Source organism: Macrosteles quadrilineatus, unplaced genomic scaffold (genome assembly GCF_028750875.1).
Source record: "Macrosteles quadrilineatus isolate MER2022 unplaced genomic scaffold, UCM_ALF_1.0 Scaffold_2__2_contigs__length_208266976, whole genome shotgun sequence".
NCBI classification, from domain to species: domain Eukaryota; kingdom Metazoa; phylum Arthropoda; class Insecta; order Hemiptera; family Cicadellidae; genus Macrosteles; species Macrosteles quadrilineatus.
The window spans coordinates 201706952-201730856 of NW_026542595.1; the positions used below are offsets into that span (position 1 = coordinate 201706952).

Genomic DNA, 23905 nt, shown 5'->3' on the forward strand with positions numbered 1-23905 from the left:
TATAAGACATAGAGTTAGTACTAACTGTCATGCAGTTTTACTCAAACATATATATAAAGGGACAAATATATACCACAGTCAATTCGATAAAACTGTTCTTGGCATCGCAACCTCAAGACGTCTTCTCCAAGCACCGTTTGCTCCTCATTATGCTGAACGTTACTTTCTTGTGAGCTGTCAGCCGTCAAGATCAAAGGTCATCTTAGTGGGTGGCTGACCCCTAGGTGACCTTTAGAATCTGACAGCAGCTTTGTCACTGACCTTGGCTTTTAAGGCGTTTGACCGAACACTTCTTTTGATCACTTTGCAAAATGAAGGCTTGCGATAGTACAGTCTTTGATAGAATATTGTCAAAGTCACACGTTTTTGTGAAATTGATTACTGAAACCGTGGATGTATCAGTGAAAAAATGGAAAAAAATATTTTATCATTTTGATAAAAAAATGTATTTCAAAATTTAAAAAATTATTTTATCATTTTGATACAGCCCGTACGAATTTGCCGTACATAGGCTACAAAAGTTACCTAGTAATTATTTACAGAAACTGTAATAACCCTTTTTTATGATAAGAGATTGAGGTTATACTAAGGCGGTAATGTACTACAATTTGTAAACAACCACTAAGGAAAAAGCTAAACCACCCGGTTCCAAAAAGGTCACGTATCTTGTTAAAATAGGATTATGTTATAACGACCTTTATGTGAAACGTTGTCAGATATGGAACGGTTTTGTGATAGATAAAAACAAAACCCTTTATCGAACAGGACAGATCAATGGAAATACATTCGGATTAAATGTTTTACTTTAAGTTTTGAATAAGAAGAAATTGCTTAGCTGTGCATATACCCACTTCTTTAACAACACTTCATATTTTAATGTACGTAAAGTATTTTTCACCTTTGTAGAAGATATAATCAAAACGTAAAATGCTATGTAGTTTAGGCAAAGGTAGAACCATTTTGATCTACCTACCATAGAAGAAATAATTATCAACTAATTTAAACACTCTATCACGTGATAAAACGCTAACACAAACAGCTAAACTAGTCTTAATATAGGAGGATGAGAGATACAGAAATAAGATTTTTACGAATTGTGCCTACTAAAGCAAAGTTTTAAAAGTTGTAAAACGCACTCACTCTACGCAATAGTAAGAGGCTATTTTCTGAAATTAGTCGGTGCAGAAATAATGTGAAATTTATATTCTCAGAGTAGGGCTCAATTTGTTGAATTGGTTCTTGTAGGTTTTTTCAATCGCAGTCGGTTACAAGTTTCGGTTCCTTGGCGTTGAAATAAAGGCGTCTAAAATATTCCCAAGTAAATGCTTTGCCCAAGAGACATCACACCACTTGAGTCATTTGCTAATGAACCTTGGGGAGAAGAATATGAACGTAGACGATGCAAAAAGTCTTTTGTAGCTGCGCCCTTTTTGCGTGGGTATAAAAAGTAGGAGATTAATTAAACTTGAGTCATACATTAAAAAACAATAAACAAACATAACATTAGTACTACTATGTTTACTAAACTATACATTAGTTTTAACAAGCTACGTGACAATCAAAGAATGAAAATGAAGAAACTGAAGATGATAAGCAAATAGAATGGACTATGGAACTGGTCGACTATGGAACTTAGAATGGTACTTTGATGCTGGTGGGCACATTATGGTTTTGTCGTATCAAATATACAGAACCACTTTGGATTTTAAATTGATGTTACATCAATTTATGCTTACCTTATTTATGTTTACCTTTTATACTAAAGTAGTTTCCAAGCAAGTGGTTTTCTTGAAATAAAAATCAATCCCTTTATATTCTCAATTATTTCCTCAGAAATTGGTATAATATGGAATCAAAGACAAATTGCGAACGAATATGAAATGGAATTCATGATTCATTTAGGATGGATTAGCTATAGAGTGTTAGCTGTGTCAGTCACAGAATAAAAAAAAAATTATACTGTACATACTTTTTTTGTATTTTTTACATGTGCATCGATACATCACGATTTATGTCACACCGTGAACTGATCTTTGATTCGTAATAAGATTTTTTTTAGTCCGAGAATTCATCGATACATAATGATTTTTATAGTCAGTCCGTGCCCTGATTGTCACAATATGATTGTATATTCTGTTCTTATGCCGATTGATACACTATAATCTTATCTGTATTACGTCTATGTATACTTAATGTATTATTGTAAATAGGTACATTTTTTGTCTCAAAATCTCACTAAACGTAATAACCCACAAAAACTGGGGTCTCTAAGGAACCGAAACAACCCCGTACAATTATTACGTGAAAACAATACTCCATTTTAAACTCAAGCTTTCACTGCGTTGCCCCGCGTCCCAAGTGTTCATACATTCACACGTTCTCAAGTGTAAGAACATCATTAGACTCTCCCTCTCACCCACAATTACTTAGGCCTAATGTGGTCCTTGGAGGCGCCTTTTGTCCCGACCGCGCCATTTCCAAAAGTGAGCCCTTCAGATTCATCGGTCGTGCGAAAGGTTACACTTCGGCACCAAACAATATGAGCTGTCAAATGTCTGAATCAATAAAATTATAAACGATGAACGTTGTGATTTAGATAACGTGATTCTAAAATACTCCGACAGCAAACCTGTAGACTAAGCGAATCTCAATTTGCTTAAATTGATTTTCAATTATTTAAATAAGGTAAGGTTAATATGTTACGTTAATATGTTAGTTTAAAGTAAATAAATGTGCCAAGATTTGTCAAAATATATCAATTAACAAGCAAACTACAAAGTTTAACAATATTCCCCATAAGAATAACTTTTAAAATTTACAATTGTTTTGAATTTACTTCTTAATTATTAACCGTAAAAATACGCTTACATATACTAAATTATTATTTTTTAATCCTTCAAATGGTCTTGGGTACTCAAATTTTATATACAAATAATTTTATGTGCAAATCAAACATTTTTGTACTCAACAGAAGCCTAAATCGTTATTATTTGCATCGTGATGGAAAATGTTGTTCACTTTTGTCATAAAAGACCAATTACAAGGTTTGACAGCATTTTTGACAACATATTCGCTACTATAGCCTGTTCTCAAAATTTAGAAGATTTGAGGGAAGTTCCCCCCTAGTTGTGTTTTTCTCAATGTACATGTGAGCTGATTGATATTTTGCAAAACGTCAGTTTTTGAGCTATTGTTTCAAGTGGAGGGGATACATTTCTTTCCCTAAAATCACCTAAATTTTGTGAACTAAGTATAGTAGTGAGAAGAAATACAATATATGTTTCATATTGTATGTGTCTTTCTCGTACCGTCTATAACAATGACGAACCGCAAGTAGCTGGAAAATGCCAAAACGTGTTCGACAAAAAGAAAAGAACGTGAACAAAAAAGGTATTTGTAAAAAACCCTCTCCATTTGTAAATTAAATCTATTGGCCTTCAACCTAACCTAAGAATAACTAAAAGTACGTTATTTTACCGAAGAGATATTTTACACCTCGGCAAAATTTGAACCTTTTATACTAACCAATGTTCCAACCATATTACAATCTTTCAGTGACGTAGACAATAAATTGTCAATGAACGTGTGAGGTCTACAAAATTTATTGCGCATTACAGAAAACTGTACCGCGCGTCACAATAACGCTATAGCGCAATAAACTTGCGCAGCGAAGGCTCCGTCTGCGGCTTTATCTCAGGCTACATTAGTCTATAAGTGTGGCCAGCTGCGTGGGCGCGTCTGCGTGTATAATTCGGCTACGCACTCTAGCACGCGTGCGGCTCCGACAGATCGTTCTGCTCCACGCTACTTGGTCACAGGAACTGGGGGAGTCGAGGAAGTGGGAAGACCAAGTGATTTGTGTTGGAGAATAAATCAGGGTTACAAGTTGTGCAGAATAAGTTGTAAACCCGTAGAAAGTATCTAGTAAATCGGTACAATTGGGACTTGTGTGCTAATTGTGCATAGAGTTCAAAACTATATTTAATATATTACCCATTAACTTTTCAAAGATTATGTTTGTTTGGAATACAACTAATTTACAATCAATTACATTTTATTTGAGATCTACATAATAGAGTAACCTCTATTAACCTCTATAGTAGACCTACCCCAATCAGGTTACAATAATCAATACTGTTCTGTATCCTTTTTAAAATCTATTAAAAACGATCTCGTATTCTCTTGTTTACAATCTGACTGTGGTTAAACATTCAACTGAAGGATCAGCTGTAAGATTACAATCGATGTTTAAACCGTTATAATGAAAGTTTGTCAGCGAAACCAGACCTTCGAAAGGGAACTCTAGAAATAATTGAAACGCAAGGGGACAAAGAAGTTACCCTTTACGTTACCATTCGCAGGGGGGCTGGATCTTTAAGCATTAAAATGACACATCAATCGTGAAAATTGTTTGGGTAGGACAGCTGAAAAAAATATGCTACAGAGAAGCCCCCTAATTGTATTAAGAGTATAGATTTAACTGCCCAACGGGTTGTTGAAGATAACGCTAGTTCTGAGGACATGAAGATTATCTATAGTCAAATGAAAACGTAAACTTGTTAAAACACGTTGTTGTAAAACCTCCATTTTATAATTGTGTAATCTTGTATAATCAAGACTTCTTGATATGGTGCTGCAGGAAAGACAGGTCTGATATTTTTAACTTGTTCTACATTTGACATTTATTTTTTTAATTTCATTTAACAAAGTTTAGACGAAGGCTTCTACGCACTAAAACCTAGTTGATTTGGCAAATAATGCACAACATTTGTGTTTGAATAATACACCACTTTTCTTATCGAAACGTTGTTGTATCACGGCTCATAACATTGTCACGAAGGACACGCCTTTGCGTGATATAAACAATAAAGCCCTCTTATCCGAGTGTTAAGGCTATAAAATCGCCGAGACGAGAGATCACTTAAAGAGCTCTTAGCGAGATGGGCTCAAGTGATCCAAGTGGAAACGATCATCAGATTGGGGACATCAAGCTGATGATAAGAGATGCATTCTGATGCCAGCGACTAAACATCTGCTTGAAACTCGTGTTGAAATTCGGGTTTGGCGTGAACATACGGTGCTGGGCTGTTTAGTTGAAACGTCAAATATGTCAAATAAATAATAATGTGATCTTTAGACATCATTCTTTACCATTTAACGTTAGAGGTAAGTCTATTGTTGGCCTTAATATTTATAGCTCAAAATGTGTTCAACACATCTCTAAAACTTAGAGGTCACACAAACTATTTTTAAATATTTGTACAACAATTTTATTTATCCATAAATTTAGACCCATTACTGTTTTAAAATAGTCAAAGATCGTAGGGGGTAAGGTAACTCCACATAGATTCTCAACTCCAGATGTTCAGGCCCAGCTCTTGACCCTCAACTGCAAAATTCTACAATTGATTGTCGGCAAATATGATAGACACTTGCCACTTTGTTCTGTTTCCATTATTAATTATACATTTTATCCTGAAAGGGTTATCCCCTCTAAGCTACATAGAACCTATCATTCTATAAAATCGGATCCTAAAAAAATATTCTCTAATGTTTCCAGAAACGGGTTTTAATATCCACCTTATCATCCTGGGACGCTTGGTTCTAGCCCAGAACCTTTTTACACATTACTCCCGGCCAGTTCGAGAGTGTCGCGAAACATTGGTGATTGGCGGGATTTGAACCTGAGACCTTGGGTCCGAAAGCCCTGGGCTGTACAACTAGACCAGCTCCCCCCTATCACATGCCCAGACAGAATGGGCATGAATGGGTTCAGATGTTACAATATAGTGAGATAGTAAGTTTGTAGCGTAGTGCAAGAGACACTTTACATCAACAACGTGATTTTATTGAATTCCAGGTTATTTAATAAGTTTTACCATATTATGCGATGTACAATGTGCCACATGTACAATGTGGCGTTAGTGCGATGATATGTGATACGTTGGACACGCTGCGATGTGATGTTTAAGTGACATAAAGTAATTTGATGTGGGGGCGATGTGACGTTGTATCAAAGAACCATGCATGGGGCCATGTGTATATGTTGTATACCTCAGCACGTGGCCAGTGTTTACAAACATCGTCCCCCTATCAGAGGGGGGGGGGGGGAACTCTACAGACAACCAGACTAGGCAGTATAAAGGCTCGTCACACACTGCGTCCGGTCCGGTAAAATCGGATCCGGCATGTCATTAGAGGAAAAGTTGATTGTGATAGTGCAGGAGTACCCGGTTTTATATGACCTAGGCCACAAGGAGTACTACAACCTTGTGATGAAAGAAAATGTTTGGGAAGAAATTAGTGAACAATTAAATGAACCAGGTAAGCAATAAGCTTAAGTTAAATAGTTTATTAAAGGCTTAACTTTAAAAATAGCTACATTTTTGTTACAGACATGGAATTTCATCAAGTTTTATGTCACTGTTACTTATAAAATGTAACAATTATAAACTGCCATTTAAAACTTGGCAATCCTTCTTCCACTTTATTTAATGTATTGAATGGCATTGTTTTAACCACGCACTCGCAGTTTTATAAGTTTATCTTACCAGCACTTATCTTCTCATCTTGCCAAGACACTTTCCCCTCTCTCGAAGTAAAGTATTTCCTGAAACCATCTCTAATTTCAAAGGTGTCTAAAGCTGAGTTGCACCCTATTCTGGTAAGAGGCTGAAGACCGTGAAACTCTTCCACTTCTTCAAGTTCTCCTGGGCGCCACAGATTCTCATCATCCCCTCGCAAGAAGTTGTGGAGGCATGTTGTTGCTAACACGATCAAATCAACATGGTCGGGGTTAACTTGAAGCTTTTGCGAATATACTCTGAACTTCTTCGCCAGTATCCCAAACGCACTTTCCACTACCCTGCGGGCTCGGCTGTGTCTATAGTTATATGCTTTGTTTGCCACATTTCCTAGCTGGGTACCAGGGTAAGGTCTCATAATATGCACGTGAAGGGGGAATGCTTCGTCTGCCACCATTACATGAGGAAGGATGATTCTTGAGTTGTTCAGTGGTTTTGGAGGGGGTAGATTTAAAAGTCCAGCATAATAGTTTTTCCCTAGCCCAGATTCTTTGAAAATTCCCCCATCGCTGTTCTTCCCATAAGCACCAACGTCAACAGTTAAAAATTTGTAGTTGGCGTCTACCAACGCGAGCAAAACAACACTGAAGCCTTTCTTATAAAATTGTAAAACTTAGAACCACTGTTTTTTGGTTTCTCCATAGTCACGTGCTTCCCATCAACCGCTCCAATACAGTTAGGATAGTTCCATTTTTCGTTAAAACCTTTTTCCACTTCTTCCCACTTTTCACGGGTCGGTTGAGGCATTACAAAAGGTGATAACACATCCCATATGGCTTTGCAAGTGGAGTGTACGATAGACGCAACTGTAGATTCTCCCATCCTGTAACTGAAAGCAACACTTCTGTACGTTCCCGCATGGCCAAGGAACCTGAAAAAAACGGTCCTATTATAATATATTAAAAAAATTGAAGGTTTAGCAAATTTCCCTGTAGGGAAGTAGCTATTACCGTAGGTGGCATGGCAAAATCTGGGACCGATATACTTTTTTCATTTTGATGTCCCTAGAGGCTAATTATACTATTCGTTCAAATTTTGATATATATATAAAATTAAAACCACATCCAAACATGTAGAATAACTTTTTCCAGTGAAAAATTCCCATAGGACAACGTATTGTATGTATGTATATACAGGGTGATTGATATTAGTGTGCCAGCTGTTTTATTCGAAAACTATAAGTGATATCAAAAAAAGTTAAATGGTAAGTGCCTGGATTTTTTTTATTGTAGTCAAGTCGAAAAAAAAATTTTCCGCCATTTTTCCAATACGGCCGCCAAATTTGATTTTTCTTATGAAACGCCCTGTATTTAATGATGTATTCCGGTAGAAAATATAATTTTAAGATAATTTTACTCTTGTGTTTTTTTTTTTCATAAACCTAACCGTTTCAAAGATAATAATGGTTAAAGTTGTGACATTTCGAATAGTTATCGAAAAAAACAGCTGGCACACTTATATGAATCACCCTGTATATATATACAGGGTCCCGTAAGTAAACAGCCAAACTCCGGGAAACGGTTCTATGGGTCAAAATAAAGAGGAAATCAAGAATAATATTTTTTCCAAAATCGGTTCGTTTACCAGATATCCGCCATTTTGTATATTTTACATAAACATTTTTATTTTTGAATTTTTACAACCGATCCTTATAAAAATTGGTATGTAGGTTGATAACAGTGTTAGAAAAAAAGTTCATCTTGAATCAACTTAAAATTTCAAATTGGCGGCGATTTTAATTTTTTAAACTTAAATTAGGCCTACTCAAAAATGGCTAATTTTATGAAAAAATGTCAAAAACACTTTTATTCAGATTTTTTTTATTCCCTATTAAACGATACCAAAATCAAAAAAATCGGACAAAATATAACTGTAATAGAGCGTTTTTTAAAAGCTTATGTCAATTGTCATACAAAGTTTTTCCTTGCATATGGTTAGCACTTACTCAATACAAAACTCGTAACTGAAGTTTATTGGTTGCAGCAAATGTCTTGAAGAAAAAATGGAATAACCTACGAGATTCCTATAGAAAATCTCTGCTGAAGAAGAAGACTAAAAGTGGCCAAGCTGCAAAATCTGTAAAAAATTGGAAGTTTGAGGAGCAAATGTCTTTTCTCTCCGGTCACTTAACTCTATGCCGCCAACAGCAGAGTAATTTAAGCGAAGCTACAGTGGAAATGACTCAAGATGACAATGACTTCGAAGAAGAACAAATGAATTTAAACCCCGCAGAGGTGATTTCAGACAGCGATGTCAGTGGTGACATTGGCACAGAAGCTTCCAGAAATGCAACATAAAGGATGAAAACAATTGAAATAACAACTTCTCCTACTGCCCAAGTACTGCAGAGTTATCTGGCTGATAAGGGGAAAAAAGCGGTAAAACAAGCAGATGATCACTTGACAACGTTTTTCAAATCTGCTGAGGCTACAGTCCGAACTTTCAGTAAATTCAATCAAGTGCGAATTAAGGCAGAAATGTCATCATTGTTAAGTAAATATGAGATGGAAAATCTGATTGAAGCGGAACGATCCAGAGAAAATATTTACACAAATCTTACGCCAGTCGCATCAGTTGGAGCTCAACCTATTGTTTACTCAAACAACTCATCCGCTTCGGGTGTTACTACTAGTTCTGCCAAAAGTTTTGATATGAACATGCACAACGTCCCAATTCATCGCAACAACCGCAATTCAAATGGACCAATACAGCAGGCATCACCTGGGCCTTCTACGACCGAAAATGTTGGACAGTGGCTAACGATGCTAAATGACAACAACGTGTAAAGTTTTTTGATAGTATCTCTGTTTACATTATCAATTTAGTATCATATTGATTTTTTTTTGTTAAACCTTTATAGCTCTTTGTTTACTTGAGTCAAATCAATACTAATCGTATGGATACTGTTGTAATAAATAAATATGTAACTATTACTTACTAACTACTAGATATCTTTATTCATTCAACCTAAACTCTATTTTCACATATTTTTAGAAATAGACAAAAGAATAACAGTAATATTTAAATGGCAAAACTGTAAAATTAAAATCATTTCAGACAAAATAAGTGTCAAATATAGCATACTCGCCTTAAAGTTCAAATTTTCTTCCACAAATATATTATAAATACAGTACATTATTTAATACTTATGAAGGATTATTTAATATTTATATAGTTACCTAAGTGTAACTGCCAATCTCTCTTGTGTAGATATACTCTTTCTGAAGTTAGTATCCTTTCTCACGATTGATGATTCAATAAGAGAATGAAGTTCCATAAATTTCTCATAACTCATCCGAAAATACTGAAAAAACTTTTTGTTGTCCTCAATCAAACGTGGAAACAAGGTATGAAATTCTCCCTCATTTATTCTACTCGCGTTTATACTGTGCACCCACATCCTCTTCTGTCGCAGACGCTCTTCCTCTTCCGAAGCAAGAGCTGCTGCAACTACGAAGATCTCTTCTTCACTGTCACTGTCACTCATTGCTTTAAGGAAATTTGGTTCAAAACTAAAACTATGTTGTTGGTTAAAAACTTCTTCAACTCACAGTACCGCTGTCCTCGCATAGACTGACTGGTCGCCGGAACTGGAACGCCTGATGCAGTGTGTGGAGATTTGCCGGATCCGGTGAAAAACACCGGATCCGATTTTACCGGACCGGACGCAGTGTGTGACGAGCCTAACAACGACGAGATTTAAGATTCGGATGTCTGACTTCAGTACTAAGACCCTTTGTTGGCTATCTACTGATTTAACCTCAAGTCAACAGACAAGAGATGTGTATATTTTTCAAACTCGCAATGTTATACCATAAATTAATTTTAAACTTTTTACCATACAGTATTTAAAACTAAATTTAATATTTGCCGAGCCAAAAAAGAGGAGATTTTTTGGTGTCTAAACTAAACTAGGTTTTCTATTTTGTCGAACTGGCCAAAACTTTAAATGGAATGTTCTCCCATAGTGCATCATGGGAAGGGGTCGAGCTGGTCTAGGGTATAGAGCGGAGCTTTGCTCCCCCAAACCTAAGGTTCAACTCCCGAATTCACCAATATTTCCCCAACTAATTCACCAATGAATTTCCAACGTAATGTGTGAAAACTTTTCGGGTGAGAGCCTTGAGTTGTAATTGAAAGATACTACAAGTATAAAATGGTGGGGTAGTTGTCTGTGGTATTAGGTTTGCTTCAACCTCCATGTCTGTTGAGGAAGCATATTCTAATGTCCTTGGTCATGTTCCAGGATGGCCCAGGTGGAGACCCCCGGAGTACAGCGCGGGGTGGCGGGTGTTGGAAGGATACGCAGGAAAGGCACCCCCATCCCCGTCCTGCCTCCCAGGGTTCCCTCGCCCATGCCGCCCCCAAACACTAGGTAAGTCCTTAAGCATCCTTAAGAACCTTAAAACAATTTTTTTCATTAGAAAAGTTTCTAATGAAAATATTATATCACTATATATCTCTATATATAAATGCGAAATTCCGATCAACGCACAGGACAAACCATAGCACCTAGAAGAATGAGATTTTGCATACATATTCCTCTCGTAGCATAGGCAGACAATAAGAAGCGATTTTACAAAATTCCCAATGGGCCCCGCCCCCACAGAAGGTCAAAGTTAGCATGGAGTTCGTATAGGAAGAATAATTTGTTTTGGGTTTTTGTTTGCACTATCGCAGATGAGAACTATTTTAAAATACAATAGTTGTCTGCAATTTATTTAATCATCAGCTGTTAGAATAAAAATTAAGTTAACTATGGTTAATTCGGACCATATAAACATCATAGTTGTGACATTAACCTAATTTATTGTGGCACAATATAATTTATCACAAATTTCAACCAATTTGAAAGTTTCCGTAGCGAAGCAAGGGTATTGCGTTTGTCACATGCAGTATATAGAATGTTTATACTTTTTTCTAGGCGAGTTTTAAACACAAGTTTCTGGTCCACCGCTTAAACTGGTACAATTTAGTTGATTCGGAGGATCTTGACTAAAACTACTTGCGTGGATGTCCCATTCTTGATTCACATAATTAATTATTGAGTTCAGACAATTCCTTCACAGAAAAAATGAATTTGGCGTATAGAAACAGTGAATGAAAATAAACATAAAGAAATGACGTTGCTGGCCCGAATCCTATACTAATAGCATTAACATGGTTTGAACAGTTCCTTTTAAGCAATGTTAAATAATGTTTACTTTCAGGCCAGTCACGCCATTTGTTTATTTTTATGATCCATACCGGTTCTGTTTAAGTATTCTTGTGTTCTATATATATTCTGTACAAGTGTACACGCCCGATAATTCTTGCATGCTTTTGAATCGGTTTGAATATCTAGTTAATTTGTGGGATCATAACCAACATATTTTCATGCCCTGGTCCTACTTTTAACATACATTTTTATCATTATATAATGCTCCAATCAAATCTTGTTTTTTTTAATACATGAACTGTGTAATACAGGCAGGTATGTAAGGTATCGTCGTAATATAAATTAGTCACTGTTATATATCAAGAATGAGCATAGATCTCAAGATTTCTCTCTTAAATCATGGTATTTTCTTCATTTGTGCTCCATTTCATATTTACTTTCCTGAATTTTTCTATTATTTTTGTTTTGTTTGTTTAGAAGTGCCAAAATATAAATATGTTGAGACTCAAAGCAATTATTACTAAACTGAAAATATTCCTAATATTTCTATCTCGTTATGAATTAATATTTACTCCACGAGTTACTTCTCACTATCGGTTATAGTTTTTTTCTCTCACAATTTATATTTTTAATAATTATTTGTTAATTATGCTAAGCTTTTAGAAATTCAAACTAAACAAAAACTGGTGGAATGACATCGCTGTATGGAATTGAAGCTCTTTTCACGTGGTAAAACAGCTCTGAAATAGAACGAAGTGGGATAAAAGGTAATGAACGAGGTGTGTAATGAAGCCAATTGAGTTATTGGGAACGTAGAGAATTCGGGGAGCGACGGTGCGTTATAATAGGCTTGGGTTTATATTTAGCGGTTTGACTTTTACACCAGATTTTCCCGGATTTATTAATAAAATTCCCATCGTATTTATCAGCATGAAATATAAAACAGTAAGCATAGATTTTAGTTTTCATTTCACAGGTAGGTATGTTTTCTGGTCTAGAGGAATTTACAGATAGTTTATTGTACAACTGATGATAATGACGCAACAAAACGCATTAAGTTCTTTTACACAATTTCAGACAGTACGTTTCATTCTGTGGTTATCATGTTATAAGCAGACGTAATTTATGTTTACAGGTTATATTCGCTAATCATCAATACATTTTGTGACAGTCCCCAATTTCTTCTTGGAAATAGTGCCTTATTGTTAGTTTGCTACATGAGATGGTTTTCAATTAAGCACCCCTTTTCAATTCCAAATCAGAAATAAAAAAAGTCAATTCGTTCGTGTACCATTAATCACTGCTATGTGGTTGTTATGAATTGAAGGGTGCCTACAATTATTTGCAGAGCCTTTAATACGAGTACATGACATTTACAATGCTCACTTTTTTAACTGTTGTTCTTTTTAATGGCAAGATGCGGTGTAGGTCATAAAGTATCTAAATGCCAAAAATGTTGAGGGCCCTGGGGCTTAGGTCACATGTTGGCCTGACTTGAAGTAATGTGACAAACAATTCCAGGTCTGTGTCCAACAGAGTAGAGGGTTTTTTTTATTGAGTAGTCTGTGATAGATTCAGGAGTCTCACACTACAGGCTGGCTACCTGTGTGCGTAAAAGCATATTCCCTCCTCTCCCTAAAAAAAATGGCATGATCCTATTTTGCCCGGCCTTGTTAATATCTAACATTGACATTTCATTAGAAAACATCAATATGCCAGCCCAATAACAAATAACACATGGATCTAGATCGTTCCCACTCGTATCACTACCAACAGCTACACTACCTAACTTGAGCTATTTCAAGCGACCGTAATTTCCAAGTGTTTAGCCTAGAAACGCCGTGTTCCTGTCGGCATCAGCGTTCATTAGGAAGTGTAAAGTGGAGTGAACCAGACCGACCCACGGGCCTGAGAGTTGACATAATGGAACCAAACAGAGCAACTCAAACAACAACGACGGCTATTCTGAGATCTGAGAGGTGCCGCGGACGCTGATCTGGGTGAATGGTAGTGACAGGGGTATATATAGCAACCCTGCTGTCAGTGGTTTAGCTACTGGGTTGCTCGTTTAGCTTAGGGGCTGAAGTTGTTGGTGTTGGGTGGCTGTTGTTGAGAAAGTTGGGGAGAATTATGGTCAAGTGGTAGAGCGTGAGTTTTCGGCCCCAGATATCCCGGGTTCAAATCCCGCCAATCTCCAATAGATTTTAACTATGAGATAATTATGTTACCCTCTCGGCTTTAAGGCTGAGGTAATGTGCATATCAATTCCGCCTAGAGCATAGCTTACTAGGTTGTGGAGGTTCGAAGAAATGGCCAAGAAGGTACTACGAGGAGTATATCTTTGGTTCAAGATTCAAGTTAATACATGTAGCTTTGGATCAATTTTTGTACATGGAGCTTCAGTTAGTATGTTTGGTAGGCTAGAAGATTTAGGAGCTATTATTCTATACTATAACTGTGTCTTGCTAAATTATTAGAAATCTGATTTACTGTTAAATACGTTGGAGAGATTTTTAAGGGCGATTTGAGGTTCACTTACCTACCTTTAGAAGCATACTTATAATCGGTATTCAGGTTAAATTATATTTAGGTAGATAGAGGTTCAAAAAACTAATATTTAGGTGGTATCTTTTTCAAATCTATTTCCGAAACAGGTAAAATATTATACTCGCATCGATTGTATACTTGCCAGACACATATCTTCGCAGTACATTATTGGAGAAAGAATTCTGCGAAGAAAGTTAATACCATTACTTCTGCATCACCAGTTTTCACTTAAACGCTACTTTACTAGTGTGGTTCATTGTAGACAGAAACGGAAGCTTTTTCTGAAGATACACAAAACTGTGTCACTAAAAATACTCATGTTTGTTTTAAAACGTCTTAGAAACGTAAGACACGTCATTTCAATCGTTAGCGAAATTATTCATAGCTAATGCCTTAGTTAATAGGTTAAAATCTGTGTCCCTACCCCTATAATCTCTTGTTTTGAAGTGTCTATGAGCCATGATATTGTTGGTGCAAATTTGTTAGTGCTTTTACTTATAGTGTAACTGTACTTGTAATGTACTTACTTAGTAATCGCACAGAATTTGTATATCTAAAATTGCTCCGATCATTTTAGTAAATAAAGATTTGATATTTTGATTTAAAAGTGACTACTCAAGGTTTTCGTCGCCGGATCCATATATTATTTCTTTCCAGCTATAGAATATTTAATTACCAGGCAATAATATTGTAACCTTAAACCAACGCAACATACAATAACCATCTCTTCCTTGTCGACTTTGGTAACGTAATTTTTGTTTTAAAATCTGATGATTGTTATGATGTGTTTTCATGAACGAATACGTTTGAATGAACGATAGCGGCTAGGCCTATTTATTTATTTATTGTATATATTGTACGTAGTTTCTTTTTGGAATGAAAGCATATAAAGTAAATATTTTCAAAAGTTGTTGAAATAGCAAAAAAATTAACAGAAAACAACAAAACCCCATTTATACATAACAGTGCACAGAACAGAATAGCATTGTTTTCAGCTAATTAAAAGAACAGTAGTACTGATGAATCTATAAAGAAATTAGTAATAAATCATCTCTATACTTAAATTGAAAATACCACTGACTAACAGATCCCACAATATAATCTCCTAACCTAACCTACCTAGATTCATCAAATTTTACATATAATGGTGTGATGTTCCCCATGCACATCTGAGACGTGGTTTTGCATATTAAAAATGTCAGGGGGATAGGATGGGGAGCTATTTCCTTTATATTTAGGTCTGTATACGCTGAACCGATTAGATCTTAAATGTGATGTGAAAATTGTAAATCGTAGTGTGGAATCAAATTGTCCAAATCTTTTTATATTGGTTTTCAATCTAAAACTGTTTTCGAGTAAAATAAGTTAAAAGTTAAACCTGTGAAATTAAACCCTAATTAAAACCTGTATACTGTGTGCTCTATGCTCTATGGTTATTGTTCGGTAAAAATTCGACGTACTTTCAATACCAGGATAACGCGGTAGTTCGCCGCGTTGCCGTAACAGAGCAGCACTTGTACGGTTTGGAGAAGAGTTTAATCGCCAAATATACTTAAAGGAAAACATCTCCTTGAATGTTATTAAATAGCATTTTCAGTATGCTTTTAAACTACGACTTTTTATAAAAGTTAATGACTTTTAATTTTAATAAAAATAATAGATTAGCTTTTCCCCGATTGTATACACTTAATCATAAGCACAGCAGAGCATAACAAAAATATCACGAACGAAATATGTAATTTTTGTCAAACTACTTTATCCGTGATTTTCTCTCGGGTATATAGAAATAACAGAAAACTTTTACTTTAAAGTTAATTTTAAAATACTTATAAATTAAGTTAAACAAATAACATATATGAAATAGCTTATTGATTTACATAGATAATCAAACTTTGGACCAAAGAATAAATATAAAAAATTTCGTTTTAAGATATGCTATGTATGTCTAAGAGTAGAATAATTTAATTTGAAAACCTTAATACAAGATATACGGTAATCGTAAAACTGAAATGTTTTATAACCATGGAAACTAATACAATTTTTAATTCATCAGGCAAGCGAAAAATGCAATAGAAAATTTTAAAAAAATATAGATATCCCAAAGACATAGAAAAACTATGCACTTCACGATCATTGCCATAGTAAGATCCATAAAATTCTTTAAGGCCAAGTCACATTATCTAGTAATACTGGCTTCGAAGACATCTTTGTTCATAAGTTAAACCACTTTGGTCTAGACTGTTTTTTGTCAAGGTGGATAACTTAATTAGGCTATACTATTGTTAATAGTTTATATTTTAAATGGATACGTGTAAAAACCCTTACAATGCAATGCTTTACATACACAGTTAAAATTCATCCTACTCAATTCTACAATCATATTTCATTATACCTATTCAGTTTAAAATAAAAACTTAGGTGTGTGTTGTTTTTATGCTTACGGACAGTGATGTTCTGCCTGCGGCGATACTGGGATCAGTTCCGGAATCTGTCGCTAGGTAGCAGCTCTAGTCTCGTTCTCACGTTATCGAAAAGGGCGGATAAACATTAATTGGTAAACATTTTTAATGGTCAAAGGTACTAGAATTTCTAAATTTTGTACTATGTATTTGGGATAAACCTATATATATAAGTCCTATTATCCTGATTAATTTCTTCTTGATGGGCATGTGATAAACTATTAAACTATGAATAAATAACTTTCTTGCCAGACGTTTCAGCCGTTGAAAATATTTGAACAAGTATTACACACTTTTCAAGAAAAGCCTTTTAAATCCTTCTTAGCTTTCAATAATGTTTGCTATCGTAGATGTTTTTTTTTCTTAATCCATTCCCGGGAAATTATTGTAGTACACGTTTTTACAAAACCTGCGTTTTATTGATGCGAATTACATAAAAAATTAGTTGAGTTCTTTAAATAATCCATATATTCAAAGGAGAAAGGACCTTTAGCAAAATACTCTATGGACTGTTCGTTAGTGACTGTATGTATATATATATATATATATATATATTTTTTACTAGGATGCTAGGCACGACCCTGGAATAGTTTTTCACATTACTACAGGCTAGACCTATATAGAAAAAAATATTGTTGAAACTAAATTACTACTTTTAACGTATGTAATAATTTGTATTAAATATAAATATAAACATAAACTCAGCCTAACTTAATGATAACGTATTGGTTTATAAATCCCCATCAACAAACGGCTTCAAAAAAGCTTAGCAAACTGCAAGTTATAATATACCAAGCTGCATTGATGTATATAGTCTAACTTTATACAATTTGTAGTCAGGCCAAATACATCGACGAGCCGTACAAGAGTAAAAAAAAAATCAACCTGATTTGAATATGAAAACATCATCTACTTATAGTTATCCCAGATACCTGACGGCCCTTTTGATAATTTAAAACATAAAATTAGTTTTAAATAACAGTTAAATAGCAAAAAATATTAATTGGTTGCCAAACGTGTTAGCATTGGTTAATTTAATGTTTGCCTATGTTGCCACTATCAGTAAATTAATTGGTACTTATTATTACTTACGTAATAGACAAACCACACCGATAAATCGACTTTCAAATAAGATTTTAATTAGTTTAAATACTAAAATCTTCCTAATATAACCTAAACAACCTTAGGTTTGGTTATTACCCTTAGTTTAGGTAAGGGTATAATACGAAAGTATTTTTTTTTTTACCTAGGAAGTATTCTAAAATACATCTTTCTAACGTATTCTAAGCAATCTTAGAACAATTTTGTTTAACGTACATATTAAAAATCCTCTTGACTCCATACAGCTTCTATTTGTGGTTAAATTTAACTTTACTATCATCAAAGGGAGGGCATACACAGGGTGTCCACAAGGGACAGGAAAGGTCTGAATATTTTATTTGGCTTCTTTATACAGCCTCCTTCAGATATTTGTTTCACTCCTACAAGTTTTAACGTGCGTCCAAGTTCTAAGGCGTACGTTGTTTATAACGGTATTTTGATTAATTTGATACTTGAATGTTTGCTCGTTGTTCTTGTAGTTGTTAATAACTCATTATTTAGAGATTCACATTAGTAGGCTTATAAACGAATTCGCTTTAGCCATTTTACTATCTCTGTATATTTTACTTCATACTTTTTCTTGGTTTTTAAAACTTTATTTGTTTAACCTTGACAAATATAGTCCTTCGTCCGTCAAGCAACACATGTGTGTAGTAATCCTACTTAACAATTTGCGTTCAAGAAATAGCATTTAAAAGCTAAAACTAAATTAAAATACATATTTGACTATACTTAATAAATGAAAAACTAAAACTGCAGGTATTATTTTTATCATTATCATTTTGAGATGGAACGCCACCTAATTGCGTATTTTAATCCAAATTTGAGTGGAGATTCTCAGGATCGAACCGGCGACTTGTTTATCGTTAGGCGAGTACTTTAACCACTCAGCTATCCAGATATAAAAAAAATGTGTACAAAATGTAAAAAAAAATTAATAGGTAGTGTTTTATGTGGGTTTTTAAATCTCAGGGCAATAAAAAAGGCTAAAAAGCTTTCGTATGCTCTTATTTTAATTTTTGATTTCAACTTTTTTTGTATTTAATGTAGGTCTACGGTATATATATACTGTATATTTGCTACAGTAGATTCACTGTACAGAGTTACCTGTTAATCAGTGTGAGGTCCTAAACCAACAATGCTACAGTGTTGGTTTTCTCGAAGCTCCTCGTTCACAGTTCCATAACGTAAACAATAACATAATGATAACAAGGTAGACCTCCTATGGTTTCCTTCAACAGGTATCCTTATATTAATGCTGAAGTCGGCAAACACTTATTTAAGATGAAGAATGCAATGTAGAATAATTGGTTTCAATGTATCCATAAAAGTAACCTTTGTTCAACTAAGGGTAGGCGTACTTAAAAATGTATTTTTACATACTCTAATAATTTGTTATTAAAAATATATAACTAACAGAGTACCCATCCTTCATACGGAGTTGGCATTTTAAGTATAAAATGCTTATAGCAGTTATACTCAAGCTTTGCACCCTGTTGGTAAATCTTATAAATTTTTAATGCTTTTGCATATCATAAAACCAACATGTTTAGTTGAAACAGCAGACTAAATTCTTTAATTCTCTTTAAATATGAATACTCATAAGGTTAACATGGTGAACTACAGAGCTACTGGGGCGGAGCCCGAAAGGATTTTTGAGATAAGAATATGCCTATATTCTTCTATATTGTTCTATATTGTTGTTCTATATTGTTCTATATTGTTTTATATTGTTGTTGTTGTATTGTGGTTGTTGTTGTTGTTGTTCTACATTGTTCTATATTCGAAAATGTGAACTATCATCATTTAAAATTTCAGCCCAATCCATCCAGTAGTTAATGCGTGATTTAACAAACAAACAAACAAACTAACTAACTAACTAACAAACTAACATACAAACTTTCACATTTATAATATTAGTAAGATTAGTAAGATTCTCTGATTAAAATGTAGCATTCCTTGTGAGCTAACCTTTAATTTTATATGCAAATATATAATAATGTACAAAAACAAAATAAACAAATAAACAAATTCTCACGTAGTAAAACATCCAACTGTCTTGTATGTCAAATTGTAGAAAATTTTTAATTGCACAATTCCAAGCAAGTTTCAATTTTATACTTTATCCGTATCTCGTTTAGTTGTCGAGTTATAAATTGAAAATATGGGTTTTCCGTATAAAACTATTGTAATTTTTTGTAGTGACTTAGTCTCTTTAGTCATTGAGACAAATCATAAGGTTTAAATTCATAAGTGTATTCAAAAATAATAACTTTTCAAAGATAACATATATTTAAGTATGGTATTCGTGAAAAGTACACTTTAAGATTTAGCTTTTTAAGATTTGTATCTAGATTTATCACACAGATCTTTTGTTGCTTTGTGAAAAGAAATAACTGTATTAGAGGAAATAATTTGTTGTTATGTTAAACGAAAGTGGCTAAAGCGAAATGCTATGGACTATATTGCATTGAATAGGTTTCGCCTAAATAAGAGTTTTAAATTGTTGTACAAGTCAACCTTTTGTCGGACATCCATTTGTAGTTTTTCATTTAATTTTGTTTTTGGATAAAACTGAAGTTCATTACCAAGGAAAGAGTAAAAGGAAAGAGCTATTTTAATCTGAAGTAAACTTAGTTCATCATCGTTGTTGTTGAAATTTATAAAATTACTCGTCTCAAATATACGTAGCTTAACATTTATGTTGCTAACTTTTGGCATGCGGTTCACTGCTAAGCTATATACCTTAAACCAACTTTCAGCCGTGGTTATGATATCATTGAAATACACTCTACCAAACTTAACTTGAGTATTATTCCAACTTTCAGTTTGAACAAACTTGGAAACTCAAACTTAAGTTTGGAGGCTGTAATACCACCGTGATATGAAATATATGTTTAACTTGTAGAACCGCTGCTTGAACTTGTCATAAATATAAAATGAGGTGAATTAAAGAACTTTTTGTCATTAAATAGCATAAATGAGTCCACACATACAACATGTTGATACCAATGTATTTACTTTCAGTTGTTTGTAGATAATACAGTAAAAATAACTTGTGGATGTTTTTCCGCCCATTTTTCTGTAGCAAAGTCTGACTCAAATGGAAGGAAAGCCTAAAATGGAAACTGAATAAAATATTTACTTCTTTCCTGTTCCTCTATTGGACACCTACCTTTGCCATTTGCACTTTTTGTTACAGAATATGGCGCAGTAGGCGGTGGAATGGACTTAAGAAATATATGTGTCAGTGTCACAGCTATATATTATACAGTTTAGATACTTACTACTTCATACTTTTATACTCATCTATATTTTACTAAGAATATTCATTATTAACGTATTACTGGTACTAAGAAGGTAATTATTGCGCATAAATTAATATTAACAGTGGTTTAGTGGGTTACCGCAAATAATTTAAATTATTTAAGCTATGATTAAATTAGAAAAATGACTCATAACAAAATACATTCACACTTTTGCACAGGCCAATGTATAATAATCAAAATAAAAACAGGTAAAAGAAATGGGAGCACAAAACATACTAGAACAAAACCCGTTTGATTATTCAATACATTTTAACCATAAATTAATCAGACTTGTAGATCCATCAACCTCCTTCTAGATCAAATGAATGCTTATTACAGTTTTTTACGTTTATATTTAATATTTATAAGTTGTTATTTTTTAAATATTTAATTACTACATACATTCGTATGTAAGCTCCAAAATTTTCTCTCGTATTTTTCCAAAAGTAATAATTTATTTTAAAATATAACCTGACTGAGAAATATTTGATGGACTACTGTGCACTCAATCGTAGCTAGATGTTAAACACGCCTAAAAATAGTAATATTTTACTAAGGGATCATCTGTCCACTTGTAGTATCCAAAGTGACACATTGTACTTATAGGAAAATACTTTTTAATGTAGTTTTATGGTGAGTCGAATACATTGAGGAAATCCTTACACAAGAATCAAATATTTACCCTCAAAGTAAAGTCACAGTCGCATCATCTGATTCCCAAAAGTCAATCACCCGTCATATTGCGGCCGCTATCTAAGTTAAGCGGATTTCCGATTCAAATTCAATTTTAAATCGATTCAGATTTCATATGTAGACATGTCGCCCTTTGTCGTTGCATCCATAACAGTGTCTGCAAACATTTCATGTACGAGGTTTAAGGATTGGTTAGTAATCATTTATATCGTAGTTTATGTTATAGTTTGAAATTTTAATTCATTGTAGTACATCCTGTCACTTATTGCATAATTCAATTATTCACTAGCTAGGTGATTTCAAAGAACAAATAAATTTAAAAAAGAAACTTTGAGAAAATAACTATATGAGTATTCAGGAGGGCCAATGACTGTTTGTGCCGGTGGGGCACACGGAAGATTTCTCAGGTGCCGTTTGACGTCACTAACTGCTGCGTCTGAAGAAACACACAATTTTATAATTTTTCTATTGTTAAATTAAACTGTCATAACCTAACCAAACTAACCAAACGTGCTGATAAAGGAAAAATCGAATGAAGGTTTACTAATCGAAAAAAATAGTTTTGTTCATAAAATAAAATTATAAATGCCTAAAATTCAATTTTATAATTGTTTAAATTATAAAATTAAACTGTCATAACCTAACCAAACCAACCAAACTTGCTGATATGAAAAAAAATTGTCGACAAAAAGTTGGTGATACCGGTGAGGTTTGAACCCGGTACGTCCGGATTATCAGCCCTCCTTGCTATCCACTATACCACCGAGGCCGACGGCTCAAATCCGTATCGTTGCGGTATTGGTGTTCCCTCAAAGTGACGTCAGCAGTTAGTGACGTCAAACGGCACCTGAGAAATCTTCCGTGTGCCGTTTCGCTGTTCGTGCTCGTAATACACGCACGATTTTTCCAACCACCATAACTAACTTATACAAACACACAGATTAACTTTTCAGATGTATATAAAATGTCATTTTGGATGTTTGATTTTTAAGGTTATGTAAATAGCTTGCGGTTGTTAGCTAACGTACTGGACCCATAGCTGTGGTGGGTGTAGAAACACCAACGTTAAAATCAGCTGATTAGCGGATCTAGAGCGTAAATGAGCTATTTTGCGTACTGTTTATAGACATGACAATGTGATCATTTTCATGCAGTGGTTGGGAAAAAATCCTCTGACATTCGGAATACTAGATGAATTGGAGTGCAGCCTACAGTTGTAAGGGAGCGAGACATTTATCTCGTAAACTCGGGTTAAAGTCCAGTAATTCGTCAATGTCAAACTAAGACATGATTTCGTGGCAACGAATCTGTAGGTGCACATAAATGAGAAAAATCTATGTCACATTGCGATTAAAAAAATAAATTTTTAATATTTTATATTTTCACTAGCTTGTTGATCTAAAATTCCCCGTTACCTAATTTTAAACAATTGTCTTTACTATCTTAAATCCATTCAGTACAAAACTATAAAAATTTTAAGTACTGAATCTAATAAAAACAAAAACATCTTATTTGCACAGTTTTAGTTTGTTGTGAGGTTTCAACCACAATTTTTGTTGGGGAACGATCAAAACAGTATTTATAAAATATATATGATTGATAACTAAGCTTCGACTCATAACCCTCAGACAAAATTGTACAAGTCAAACCACCACATGACTATGTCGTAAATTACATTATTTGCATACATGTCTAGACACATTTAGTTGACATGTGCAATAAAACACATACACAGGAACGAGAATCCAAGCCAATACTTAGGCGAGGTAACATTATACGTTCGTCACTTCAGCGATGTCGGGAATGTCATTAGGAGAGTCTCAGTTTCAGTTGGGATTCCTTCAAAATATACCCGAGTAGCGCCGCGGGCGTGGGTGAAGCTGAGGACACCGATGCCGAAAGGTTGGGGGGGGGGGGGGGGTTAAGCTGTTTTACGAATTGTATTTGTTGTTTGTACAATTTCTATATTTTAAATAAAAACCAAGTTTCGGAGGAGTAATGATATTTAAAATTTTGTTCGATCAAACATGAGTGAAATGTGTATTTGTTAAAGAC

The 23905-nt window shown here is 34.3% G+C and overlaps 2 protein-coding genes across 2 annotated transcripts in view; one reads left to right on the top strand and one right to left on the bottom strand.

Moving 5' to 3' along the window:
• The window catches only part of LOC128985280 (uncharacterized), a 136296-nt gene that overhangs the window by 40050 nt on the left and 72341 nt on the right, over nucleotides 1-23905 (top strand). Inside the window, exon 3 of the mRNA XM_054404671.1 lies at nucleotides 10831-10959. Within this exon, the coding sequence (XP_054260646.1) occupies nucleotides 10832-10959 (128 nt within the window). The 5' untranslated portion in view covers nucleotide 10831. The remainder of the gene's footprint in view (nucleotides 1-10830; nucleotides 10960-23905) is intronic.
• Nucleotides 113-10071, bottom strand: LOC128985279 (uncharacterized). Its single transcript, XM_054404670.1, has 4 exons — nucleotides 9983-10071; nucleotides 7233-7455; nucleotides 6552-7179; nucleotides 113-174 (listed from the first exon to the last, which is right to left on the bottom strand). The coding sequence occupies exons 1-4, from the start codon at nucleotides 10069-10071 to the stop codon at nucleotides 113-115; spliced, it is 1002 nt and encodes a 333-aa protein (XP_054260645.1).

What these genes read in the sequence shown, in the direction of transcription:
- LOC128985279 (XM_054404670.1), bottom strand. Translation starts at nt 10,071, where the DNA reads ATGAGTGACAGTGACAGTGAAGAAGAGATCTTCGTAGTTGCAGCAGCT. An exon ending in GAGCGGTTGATGGGAAGCAC is followed by an intron (nt 7,180 to 7,232) that starts GTGACTATGGAG and finishes CAATTTTATAAG; the next exon opens with AAAGGCTTCAGTGTTGTTTT. An exon ending in AGATGAGAAGATAAGTGCTG is followed by an intron (nt 175 to 6,551) that starts GTAAGATAAACT and finishes GACGGCTGACAG; the next exon opens with CTCACAAGAAAGTAACGTTC.